General features: G+C 37.5%; 1 protein-coding gene across 3 annotated transcripts in view; it reads left to right on the top strand.

Moving 5' to 3' along the window:
* LOC126210540 (uncharacterized) overlaps positions 1-12,814 on the top strand; it is a 199,876-nt gene that overhangs the window by 169,842 nt on the left and 17,220 nt on the right. For all 3 annotated transcript variants that reach the window (XR_007540695.1, XR_007540694.1, XM_049939792.1), the window contains 2 exons: positions 2,953-3,006; positions 4,286-4,452. Coding sequence is in view for 1 of the 3 variants with exons in the window: in XM_049939792.1 (XP_049795749.1) it covers positions 2,953-3,006; positions 4,286-4,399 (168 nt within the window). In the remaining 2 variants the exon portion in view is untranslated. The remainder of the gene's footprint in view (positions 1-2,952; positions 3,007-4,285; positions 4,453-12,814) is intronic.

Here is a 12,814-nt window from a genome sequence, read left to right as displayed (position 1 = left end):
TCTTACGGTTGCACATGCACAGAAGCCTAGTCCCTACTGTTGGATGAGGTCATGACTAATAATTAGTGATAATGGACAACATATCCAAAAGTACTTTAGAACTCAGTGGTAGATCCTCATTGTCATCATTCTGGTCCTTCACAGTATATAGTAAGAAGATGTAAGGTCCATAGTTTACATCCAAAGTGTGTGGATGTGAGTCTGATAAACTGCTTTATAAGATGTTTCCCATATTGAAATGTAATTCAGGTTTCAGTTAAAGATACCTATTATGAATCAAAGAATCTTTCACTGTTTGAACACCAAGGTCATCATCCTCAGACCAATAATTTCTTTCACTGCATTATTTGATAGCCAGTAAAGATCGACAACACAACATATACAAGAATTTCATTAGGTACGACTGAAGAATGTATTTTATTTTTACGTTTCCCAACATATCTTGAGTTTCCTCTCCAGTGATGCTTACTGTTGTTCAAACAGCTGTATGGTACTGCTCATTTACATCCAGATCTGCTTCTATTTCTTCATAAAATCAGATTATGCTGCCTCTTCAACCATTCCCAAAATCTGGTGAGCCTCTTTTTAACAGTCTTCAACTGAATAACTGTATGAGAGATATAACATAAGCACTCATTGTCAAAGGAAACCTCACCTTACCACAATGATGGCTTAAGCAGCGCGTACACTGTAATTGAGGGCAATGGCCACACATGGGTTAAACATTGTTGAGAACTCTCCTGAAAGCCTTTCCTGTTGTCTTTCCTTTACTCTCTTCCCAAAAAATACGTAAATATCTGGCAGACGGACCATTGTTCATACACAGCCTGTGTTGCTGTCAAATTTGTCGAAGACCCTGGTTTTGTACTAAGATTAATATTGATGTGAAAGTCTAAAGAATGCTAAACATTAACATAATCAAAGCTGATTTACTTTATAATTTAACAGACTACTAGTGAAAAAATGTATTGTTTGTAGTGTGCCTGCCAGTATCGTAAGGGAGAAAATCTAATGCTGCATAAAATACATCCGTTCATGATATTTTTTTTCTTTCTTTTCTTTTTTTTTTTTTTTTTTTGCTTCTACACTTATCCTATTTCACAGTGTACTTCCAAATTTTTTTTTTTTCAACCTTAGGTGCACCGTCTCAGAAGATTGCCATAGTACAGTGTGGAGTAAATGTATGCAATGTAAACAAACATTGCGGTTGCCAGGTCGGCTTACCAAAATACTGATGTAGTGAGAAAATGGTAAAGAATGCATACAGTTCCTACTTTCATTCTCACCTTTAATATGGGGTCACTTTTATGAAACTTGAAAGCAGCTATGAGCACATTCAAACTGCAAAACAAAGGCAGTTAGAATAATGTTTGGATGAAAACCTACTCTTGTGTAAAACTAGTAAAAAGATTTCTGGTATTCCTCCTTTACCATGTACCTACATTATGGAAAATAAAAGTAGAAGGGAAGCACAGAATATTCAAAAAATGTATCACCACTACTTTACTAGGCAAAGAAGAAAATTATACATAACTCACATCAAATTTGCAGCATTGCTGCTATCACACCATTCAAAAATATCTAATGTTATGAAATGTGCAATGGGCACACTTCATGAGTTAAGTGTTATTTGCAGTATTAATGTATGCATAAACGGCTTTCACGTGTGTAACCTACTTACTGGTAGACTTTTCCAATGCCGTATGCATAAGCTGCTTTTGTAGAAAATGGGACCAAAATAGTAAAATAGTGGTTTTTATCAGTACAAAACAGCCCTCAGCTGGTCTTCATTTGTTTTGAATTGCAGTATTAAGGTAAATTTTTCCCTGAACAAATAGCCTGTTTTGTGGCTGTTTGTGCCCTTAATCCTCATGCTTATATCGGCAAACTTCAGTTTATGGAGTCATTCAGTGTCTTTTTGTGTTTATTATGTAAATTGGAGAGGGGAGAAAGGGAGGGAAAGGAATATTGACATGTGCTGCATCAGGACTCTGCACAGTTTCAATGGCGATGAGTGAATGTGAGTGCTGGCCTGGGATTCGAAGTTGGGAACCACAGTGCCACCCAGACACAATGTTTATCGCAGCTATCTTGGCACGCCTCTTCCTATCTAGTACCACCTGTCTACAGTCCCTGTTCATTTCCTCCATGCTCACTACTTTTTGATTCCTGAAGGAGATAGGACACTGAATGTGGTGGATCTATTGCCCATTGAGGCAAATCAGTTATGACTGTGTGGTGTGTGTTCTTTTGAACATGTCTGAAGGAGTAGACACTGGCTTTGTGTAATTTTATATTTGTATTGGTTGGTGTGCCACGTACTGATCCTAGAGTGATGCTGTCTGCCCACTCTTAATTTAGTTTCATTCCTATTGTGGTCTGCACAATTTAGGGTGTTAATAAGGAATGATCCCACGAATGTAATGGTTTGTTTGTGTCCAGTTTTGTGTGACCCTCAGCATAGATATTTTTCCAGATCATGGAATTGCTTGTGTAGACAAAAATCAGCTGATCTTGGATAAAAGGAATTGTTAGATGGTTAGCTTCCCTTTATCAAAGGTAATAGTCGAATCCATGCTTCTCTGTTCAGGTATTGCTTATTGAAGTGCAAGAACTAATGACACAGCTGCATGCTCAGAAATGATTAGAGGTATCTTAGCAGCATAATGAATGGTGCTGGTAATGTCTGCATACAATCTGAAGTTGTATTTGTTTATATCCATGCATCAACCATGTATCTATTTTTATAACTACCTGTATCTGTCCAACTATTGAAATCCTATGGCATGTGAGACAATGGTGTGAATTGCTATTATATTTATGTTGACTTTGCTATCTTTGTTTCCCTATTACAGATTTAAGTAGTTGCTTGATTGTATGTTAAAATATGTTCATTTCACCATTTTGGTTGTAATAATGCTTTCTAATGTAACACAAATATTTCAATTTCAGTGCAAGAGAGAGAAAAAAACATGTCCTGAATCCAGAGGCGCCAATTTTTGTGAGGTACAGTATACCTACTCATGTTTGATATAATTAAATCTCTTCTTGTCCACCTAGTACTCATACTTGATGCTCTGCTGGTCTTCAAATGTAATTGTAGTGTGTCAACTGCCAAATACAATTTTCTGTTGATAAACTGTCTCAAATTAATATCAGCAACTTTTATGTCTTTACAGTGTACTCAGTGATACAGGTCCACATCCTGTGCACCTTTATCCTGCGTCCAACTTAAATCCATGGGCACCAGTATTCCACGGGTAGAGTATAATTGCGTTCAATGCATCATTGATAGTTGCTCTTCAAACAGTACCCCTATTATTTCAGTAAAATAACTGAACTAAGGCACTGATAATTCAGACATTGGGACTCAGGATGAGGTGTAAATGTGAAAGACCATTTTAACAAGCAACCCATATTTCAGAAGTTGGACATGAGATACAAAAGGAGACAGTTGTGACGGGCTAGTCAGTGACTGGCAGATGTGATTATACTGCTGAGGTTGCCGCTTGCTGGGCCCATTTAATACATGACCTATTGTAAACCTGTATTGAGGGTGGTGGGACTGTCAACTCAAAGCTGGTCACTGGCAATACCTATATTAGCGTTATTTGATATATGGCTGTTTAACTGGACAAGTAGTTGCTGCTTCTCATTTGTAGCTTCATACCTCCAATTCCGCTCCATCACAGTGAGACAGTGTTAGAGACTGATCTGTCTGAGATACCAGTGGGATTCATGAATTTAGTATGCATTACCTCTATGTACTTCATTAATAATTTCTTACCTACACTGCATGGTGATGTTACATTAATGTATCATGTACAATGTTTCTGATGTCCTATGAAAAGCTTATAATCATCATTAACATCAATGAGTTAATGGATGGGAGACATTAGAATTCAGTAAATTGCTCTGTCTTCAAATAATATTTTTTAAGACTACAACTGATGAGAGGTTGCTAGTTTTATCAAATCATCGTGAGATAAAACATGTGCTAAAAAGGGTCTGATCATTCTTAAAATGGGTCCTGCTGATGATTGTGCAGTATGTGAGGATACACAGGGTGGCCAAAATATATCCTCCAAATTCAAATGGCTCAGAATACTCACCCAAACATATTTGTGCTACCTTTCCACATGTTAGACATATCAAAATTACAGTCAGTAATTTGCTTCAGCCATATCCTGTCCCCCAGGATGATGGAATTATATAAAAAGATAAGGTATGGATATTGGTAGTTACTGATTTGGTGGCAGTTGAACTAACGAGTGTAATGTTGCAGGTAAAATGTGGCATCTGTCGGTGTAAAATGGATTTTGGATTCTCCACCCACACTGAAGCAGAGAGGATGTGGCTGAATCTCTACGTCATGAGGGATTTTTGCCACCTTCTCTAGTGCACATGTGAAGGGAAAGTACTGACAAAGGATGTTAATCCTGAGCACATACGGTAAGAATTAAATCAATATGACCTTGATTTTTGGTACACAATTAGTTGTATCATTTTTCTTTCAAATAATGATACTTGACACACCATGACTAAATGTAGTACAGAATTACAGTTACATGAATATATAAATAAAAGAAGTGATTATCTGTATGTTACATAATGTTTAGCTACCAGGTACTGTTACACACTGGATTAAAGATTTTCTTTGAAAACAGCCATATTTGGTTTCATCTGTATGTACAATGGCAGATTACTGTGTAGGATGCATGGAGCGTTTATGGATTCTGTCGGTCAATGAATTTTAGCATGTTTGCTTCAGTGTGATTACATTTTTCCCTTCTGTTAAAATCATAAGTATCTGTTTAATATTGCAGCACACTCAGTTTTTACATAAACATTGGTTTCCTTAAAGTGCAATGATCATACTGTTTAGTCAAATTGCACTTAGGTTGTTGGTGGCTTTAGCATTGTGTACTGATGACGGTAACAACTCTCTTGACAAAGAGTGAGAACTGAATCTGATGGATCAGGAGTCAGTTGTCAGTAGCCAACCTGAATGCTCATACCTATATTTAATAGTTTGTCAGTAAAGTTAACTGGTTTTTGTTCCAGTAGATTAGAATTTGACTAAGTTGTTAGAATTTGAGGCAAAATCAGAAATCAGAAGTGGCAGTACATTATTCAATGATGAACACCTCTCCAGCTGTGCTACATGTCAAGCTATTAGAACTCACAAATTTTCTTGATGATTTGTTGGCTCTCGGTAACTCAACCAAAGTGTTACGTTCAAACGTAACATAGGCCTCGGGCTATGGTACTGGTCAGTCTGTCAGCACTTTCTTCTTAACAAAGTACATGAAACATTAACCAAATCTGCAATTCCTGATAACCAGACGAGCAAAAAATTACTCTGGTGCTCTGGATATCAAAAAGAAATGTAATTTGTGTTTTTCACTGAAGGAAAGCATCTCATTGGCTCTTGAATACAATCACCTGTTCGGCTGTGACCAACATTCACAATTTGCCAACATCTGCACACAATGCAGGAGCTGCTGACACTGAAAGTGCCCTTTAGCCTTAATGTTTAGTTCCATAAATCTATGTCTGTAAGTATATTTAAGAAGTCATATTGTAGTATATCTTACAGCTTTCTTTTTTAACTTAATGTATGTTTGTATGTGTGTATTTGCAGAACTTCCACAGGCCACGATACCATAAAATAGTTGTGAATTCAGTAGCCCATGGTGCGCTGTTAGTAGTATCCATGTGTATGCTGTAGTGACATTTTTTCATCAGAAATGTTGTTGAACTCACTTCATGGCAGATGTTATTCATTGTTGTCCCATCTAGAGTACATACCTATAACCACACCCAGGAATTCTTTTAGCTCAACGTGTGCAACATTTTTCAAATTGTTTTGCTTGCATGTATTTGCTTAAGTGTGGATTTGTTAATATTTTATAAAATTTATTTATTTATTTCTTGTTCCGTAGATCCAGTTAGTGAGTCAATCACAAGGATATGGAACGTGTCAAATTGTACAGGTTTCAATTTAAACTTACAATAAATACAAGGGCAATTCAATGGCAAATTGTACATAGTTTAAGTAAGACATACTATAAATACAGTAACAATAAATATAATTGAAGTGAGTGTTCCCAGTTTCATATTTTGAGAATGTTTTGTTTGTAAGTCGACTGTTAAACTGTAATTACAAGAGGTGAAGCATTTCCACCTACTTTGAGGCACATCATTTGCATGTAAAAAAGAAAAGCATTAGGTAAAGTACTCTCACACATTCTTGGGATATTCCTGAAAAATGATTAAACTGATTCTTGTGTTACAATTAAACACAAGCAGAATGTTGCTTAGATAGAATTGGTGTACATATTAATTGTCCATCATTAATTTCCAGATGTCAATTTGATGTACTGACTCACTCCATGACTTGGAGATTCGCTCTTCCTTTTCGTCCTACAGAACCAGATGTGTAAGACGCGGAATGAAAGAAATACAAACTTACTATGGATAGGATAGATTGCTATTCACTATAAAGATGACAAACTGATTTCCAGGCAGACAGGATGAAAAGACTATTATATATAAGCTTTCAGTCAAAGCATTCATCTGAGAAGAGAAGCAGCTCAAAATTTAATGCAGACTTCAATATGAGATACCTGCAATAGTTTCCACAGTAAAACTTTGTCTTGAAACCTAGCAGAAAAATTCAAAGAAATTGCAGTTGGATGTAAAGTATGCTAGCAGCAAGACACAATCAATGCTTTCTCTACATGGTAGCAATGTAAATACTAGCAATGACAGTTCTGCCAAAGCAGAATTACTAAACACAGCCTTCAGAAATTCTTTCACTAAAGATGATGAAGTAAATATCTCAGAATTCAAACCAGAAACAGCTGCCAACATGAGTAACTCAGAAGTGTAGATATCCTTGGAGTAGTGAGGCACTTTAGGTCACTTAATAAAAGCAAGTCTTTTGGTCCACACTGTATATCAATTAGGTTCCTTTCAGAGTATGCTGATGCAATAGCCCCCATACTTAACAATCATATACAACCACTTGCTCAACAAAAGATCCGTATGCAAAGACTGGAAAGTTGCACAGGTCACACCAATATTCAAGAAAGATAATTGGAGTAATAGTAGGAGTAATCCACTAAATTACAGGCCCATATCATTAACGTTGACTTGCAGCAGGATTTTGGAACATATAGTGTGTTCTAACATTATGAATTACCTCGAAGAGAATGGTCAATTGACACAGTCAACAGGGATTTAGAAAACATCATTATTGTGAAACACAACTAGCTCCTTACTCACGCAAATTGTTGATGGCTATTGACAAGGAATTTCAAATTGATTCCGTATTTCTATATTTCCAGAAAGCTTTTGACAGTACCACTCAAGCGGCTTGTTGTCAGTTTGCGTGCTTATGGAATATCGTCTCATTTATGTGACTGTTTGCAATTTCCTGTTAGAGGTCACAGTGTGTAGTAATTGATGGAAAGTGGTAGAGTAAAACAGAAGTGATTTCTGGTGTTCTCCAAGATAGTGTTTCAGGTCCTATGCTGTTCCTTACCTATATAAATGATTTAATAAAAAATCTGAGCAGTCATCTTAGGTTGTTTGCAGATGATACTGTCATTTATTGTCTAGTAGTCATCAGAAGGTCAAAACAAATTGCAAAAGATTTAGAAAAGATATCTGTATGGCACAAAAATTGGCAATTGATCCTAAATAATGAAAAGTGTGAACTCGTCCACATGAGTGCTAAAAGGAATCTGTTGAACTTCAGTTCCGTGGTAAATCAATCAAATCTAAAGGCTGTAAATTCAACTAAATACCGAGGTATTGCAATTACAAACAACTTAAATTGGAAAGAACACGCAGAAAATGTTGCGGGGAAGGCAAACAAAAGTCTGAATTTTATTGGCAGAACACTTAAAAAATGTAATAGATCTACTATGCTTGTCTGTCCTCTTTTGGAGTACTGCTGCATGCTCTGGGATCCTTACCAGATAGGATTAACGAAGTACATAGAGAAAGTAGAAAGAAGAGCAGCACATTTTGTACGTAGCGAAATAGAAGTGAGTGTCCCCGGCGTGATACAGGAATTGGGGCGGATGTCATTTAAAGAAAAGCATTTTTCGTTGTGGCAGAATCTTCTCACGAAATTTCAATTGCCAACTTTCTTCTCTGAATGCAAAAATACTTACGTTGATGCTGATCTGCATAGAGAGAAACAATCATAATAATAAAATTAGGGAAATCAGAGCTTGCATGGAAAGATGTAGGTGTCTATTCTTTCTGCGCGTTGTTCAAGGTAGGAGTTATAGAGAATTATTGTGAAGGTGATTCGTTGAACCCTCTGCCAGGCACTTAAATGGTAGAGCACTTGCCCGCGAAAGGCAAAGGTCCCGAGTTCGAGTCTCGGTCGGGCACACAGTTTTAATCTGCCAGGAAGTTTCACTTAAATGTGATTTGCTGAGTATCCATGTAGAAGTAGATGTTGGTCATTTGGGTAGTGCGTGTAGCTAGGTTGTTGTTGTTGTTGTTGTTGTTGTTGTTGTGGTTGTTGTGGTGGTCTTCAGTCCTGAGACTGGTTTGATGCAGCTCTCCATGCTACTCTATCCTGTGCAAGCTTCTTCATCTCCCAGTACCTACTGCAACCTACATCCTTCTGAATCTGCTTAGTGTATTCATCTCTTGGTCTCCCTCTATGATTTTTACCCTCCACGCTGCCCTCCAATGCTAAATTTGTGATCCCTTGATGCCTCAAAACATGTCCTACCAACCGATCCCTTCTTCTAGTAAAGTTGTGCCACAAACTCCTCTTCTCCCCAATCCTATTCAATACCTCCTCATTAGTTACTTGATCTACCCACCTTATCTTCAGCATTCTTCTGTAGCACCACATTTCGAAAGCTTCTATTCTCTTCTTGTCCAAACTGGTTATCGTCCATGTTTCACTTCCATACATGGCTACACTCCATACAAATACTTTCAGAAACGACTTCCTGACACTTAAATCTATACTCGATGTTAACAAATTTCTCTTCTTCAGAAACGATTTCCTTGCCATTGCCAGTCTACATTTTATATCCTCTCTACTTCGACCATCATCAGTTATTTTGCTCCCTAAATAGCAAAACTCCTTTACTACTTCAAGTGTCTCATTTCCTAATCTAATCCCCTCAGCATCACCCGATTTAATTTGCCTACATTCCATTATCCTCGTTTTGCTTTTGTTGATGTTCATCTTATATCCTCCTTTCAAGACACTGTCCATTCCGTTCAACTGCTCTTCCAAGTCCTTTGCTGTCTCTGACAGAATTACAAAGTCATCGGCGAACCTCAAAGTTTTTACTTCTTCTCCATGAATTTTAATACCTACTCCGAATTTTTCTTTTGTTTCCTTTACTGCTTGCTCAATATACAGATTGAATAACATCAGGGAGAGGCTACAACCCTGTCTCACTCCTTTCCCAACCACTGCTTCCCTGCTAGGTAAGTCAGCAAAAGTGTCAAGAGTGATGTGATGTTAACTTATTCAGCAACAACAGGAAGAGTGGTGTGAAGCTGACACTTTCAAATTCCATCAGGCGTTCATGTGCCACTGTGAAAACTCACATCAAGAAGATGTTTGAAAGATGTCGCTAGTGCGTTTAAAGTAAAAATTTAACTAATTCCCCAAAATATTCCTTATCGGCTAGCTGTCCTGTACAAAACAACTACTGGTATGCATGTTGTTGGAAACAAGGTTTAATCATGAAAAAGAGATACGTTTGTTTCTCCACATTTTGTAATGAACAAGTAGTGAAATTTCTGTTTCTAATAAGTTCAGTGAAGATTTTTTTATGGTCTGTTGTTGTGAACTGTAATCAGTGTAGTTCAGTTTCCGTGATGTGGCCTTCACTGAATGCACAATTAGCAGACATTGAAAAATCCAGGATGGAATGTAACACTAGCAGACATTGAAGGATAAAAGATTCCTGTACATGGTGCTGCATTATGTTGTAAAATAACTGTCACTGACTGTGACTAAATGGCTGAAACTGCCATTTCAGCTCTGTTGTAGTGGCCAGGCCCTTGGTCTGTCGGTTGTGAATCTCCCTGTAGTAGACTTGGGAAGAGGCTACTGTAACTGTACCCAGTATGGCAACCCATAAACATGCATTATACAACGTTGTTATTGCAAATAAAGGAACTCTATATAATCTAGTAAGCAAATACATCTGCGGTTTTTAACCTGTGTGTACATACTCTCATAAAATGTGTACAGTCCCTCTTAGAAGAAAGGTGCCAAATGAAAGTGGTGCAAGATGTCCATCACTCATTAGCTGCTCATGTATGATTTCAACTGTGGAATGATTTCATGCTGCAGAGTAGCATAAATTCATCCAGGAGAAGTGTCTGTGACTAATTGTGCTATAGCAATAAGCACTGTAGAGACCTATCCAGTGGATACAACTAATTTCTTTGATCCACCTTTGTCCTCTGAGCTGTGGCTCAGTCTCTGATCTCAACAGGAAATTAACTCTTAATCTACCTTGTTGACTTTGGCTATGTGGTTCATTTGATCTGTTTGAGGGGCAGCACTGCTAATAATGTTTTTCAACAAGTGAGTCCCAAAAGGAGAGAAGTAATTTTTTCCCCTCCCCTTTTAATTTTCATAGATAAACATATTGCATCTCTGTCCTGAGTTTCTGCCCATAGATTTATTGATACCGAGTTTAATTTGTCTTGTATTTTTCCATTTATTACAACTCCAACTCCTTAAATGTATTTCACATTCATTTCAGATGTCGTGTTTCTTGTGAGGTTTTCCTGGGATGACTGATCTATGGTATACTTCTGGCTGCATAATATTTAGATGATAGACTCAGCCATCTTCTTCAGATGCTGTCAGTTTTGTTGACTGGTTGGAATCCAGACAGCAAGTAAATATAACACAAAAACTTACAGCATTGGAAGAAAATAGTTGGGGCAATCATTGAAATATTGTGTGTAAAATGAAACAGTAACTCATCAGAACACCCAGAAGCACACCATCAGTCCTGTTCTTAATTTCGTATAAACTTTAGCTGTTGTGTTATTGCAGTGAGGTGTGCTACTGGTGCTTGAAGTCCCAGTACTGCTATTTTAATTGATTACAGGGGCTGGATAAAAAGTAAGGTTAATACGGTGGAAATGATGTGTGTCAGATGGTATGAATACTCTACAGCCAACAGCAGGAGCTCAGTTGAAGTAGTGCAGTGAGTAATGACGGCTGTGTTTGAGTCAGTTGCAGTGCCTACTGTCTGGAAATGTCAGAGGCCAGTTCAAGCTCCGTAACAGTATGTCACTGCCGCTTACTAATACAGTTTCTTGTGACATTACCATCATCCTACAATGAGAAGAAGAGTGATGGCACCTGGAACTGCATCAAATCATCCTTGATGTCGCTGCATGATGCCACACAGCGAACACTTTGCTGGAGCTCCTGTGTATATATGGGTGGGAGATACTTGAGTATCCCATGCATTCATCCGATATGAGACAGTGCAATTAAGACTTGTACGCCAGAATGAAGGAACCTCTTCCTGGCATGCACTACAGTGTAATAGGAGACCTCACAATGCCATAGGGTGGTCCTTAAGAGACATCTATAGAGACGGACGCGCTAACAGTGTATGACACCTTCCATCTATGTGGGGGAAGGTGAGAGACACACGGGGTTGTTTTATTGAGGGCGTTTAATATGGCGAACATCTGGTATGCTTTATAACAGTGCTGCCACTACTGTCTATCCAACCCATGTATTGGTGACTTCACTACAACTCTAAACATTACTGTTGGCATCTTTAATCTAACAAAAGCAGACATTTTCTTCATTCATCCTGTAAATAACCTGGTGTTCTCTCCAATTACCTTTGTATGAATGGGATATTACATTTCCATTTCCATAATTAAGAAAAGAGAAGGGACAGTCCGATCATGTATCTCCTTTCCACTAAATTCAAATACTAATTGTGAATGACTCTTCCTGTCTCAACCTTAGCTATAATTTGAATAATTCAGTGTTATCACTTTCAACTTTGTCAACAGGCAAATAAAAAACAGTAGTGTTGGGCAAGAACAGCATCCTAGTAACAGGTGTGGTACTAAAATGTATCAACAGAAAACAGCAGTGCCTGTTACTCTTGGATTTATTAGAAGTGCTCAGAAGATTTCTGGTATGAAAAAATGAATGTTCCTTAGTATCGCTGAAGTTATTTGTCCCTTTTTCATCTTTCTCTGTCAGGTGCTTCACTCTCTCTCTCTCTCTCTCTCTCTTTATGAGTTGGTAATAGTTTTTTGGTTAAGTTAAGACAGGGTGTTTTAAGGGAAATTACATGTGGGTTTCCTTAGGTTAAAGATATTCTGTATGCCAGATGAGTACTAAAATGTTTTCTGCAGCTCTTTCAGAGAGGGATGCATGTGCTGTGGTATGAATTTCTTTTTCTGAGGAGAGTGGAGTGAGATAGTGAGCACAATTTTTTATACACTGATTGAAGGAATTTCATGATAATTAAAAATAACAATCCAGCATTATGATACCATGAATGTGTGTCAGAAGTACATTTTTTAAAATGTGAACTTATGTCAACAAGCAACTCTTGCCTGTCTTATCATTGTTTGTTCATTAAACATCATTTGCCAGTGTTTTTGTGCCCTTGCTTTAAATTAGTGGTGGTTGCAATGAACAAATGTCACTCATCACTCATTTTCTCTCAAAACACTAAAAAATAATGCTGTAAAAGAAGACAATGTTGAGTAATAAGCTGTATGTAGTACTGTTTGCAATATTTGACATATGTACACT

The sequence above is a fragment of the Schistocerca nitens genome, chromosome 10, assembly GCF_023898315.1.
Source record: "Schistocerca nitens isolate TAMUIC-IGC-003100 chromosome 10, iqSchNite1.1, whole genome shotgun sequence".
NCBI classification, from domain to species: domain Eukaryota; kingdom Metazoa; phylum Arthropoda; class Insecta; order Orthoptera; family Acrididae; genus Schistocerca; species Schistocerca nitens.
Note: the sequence above shows the minus strand (reverse complement) of the source record. Positions and strands in the feature narration are given on the sequence as shown.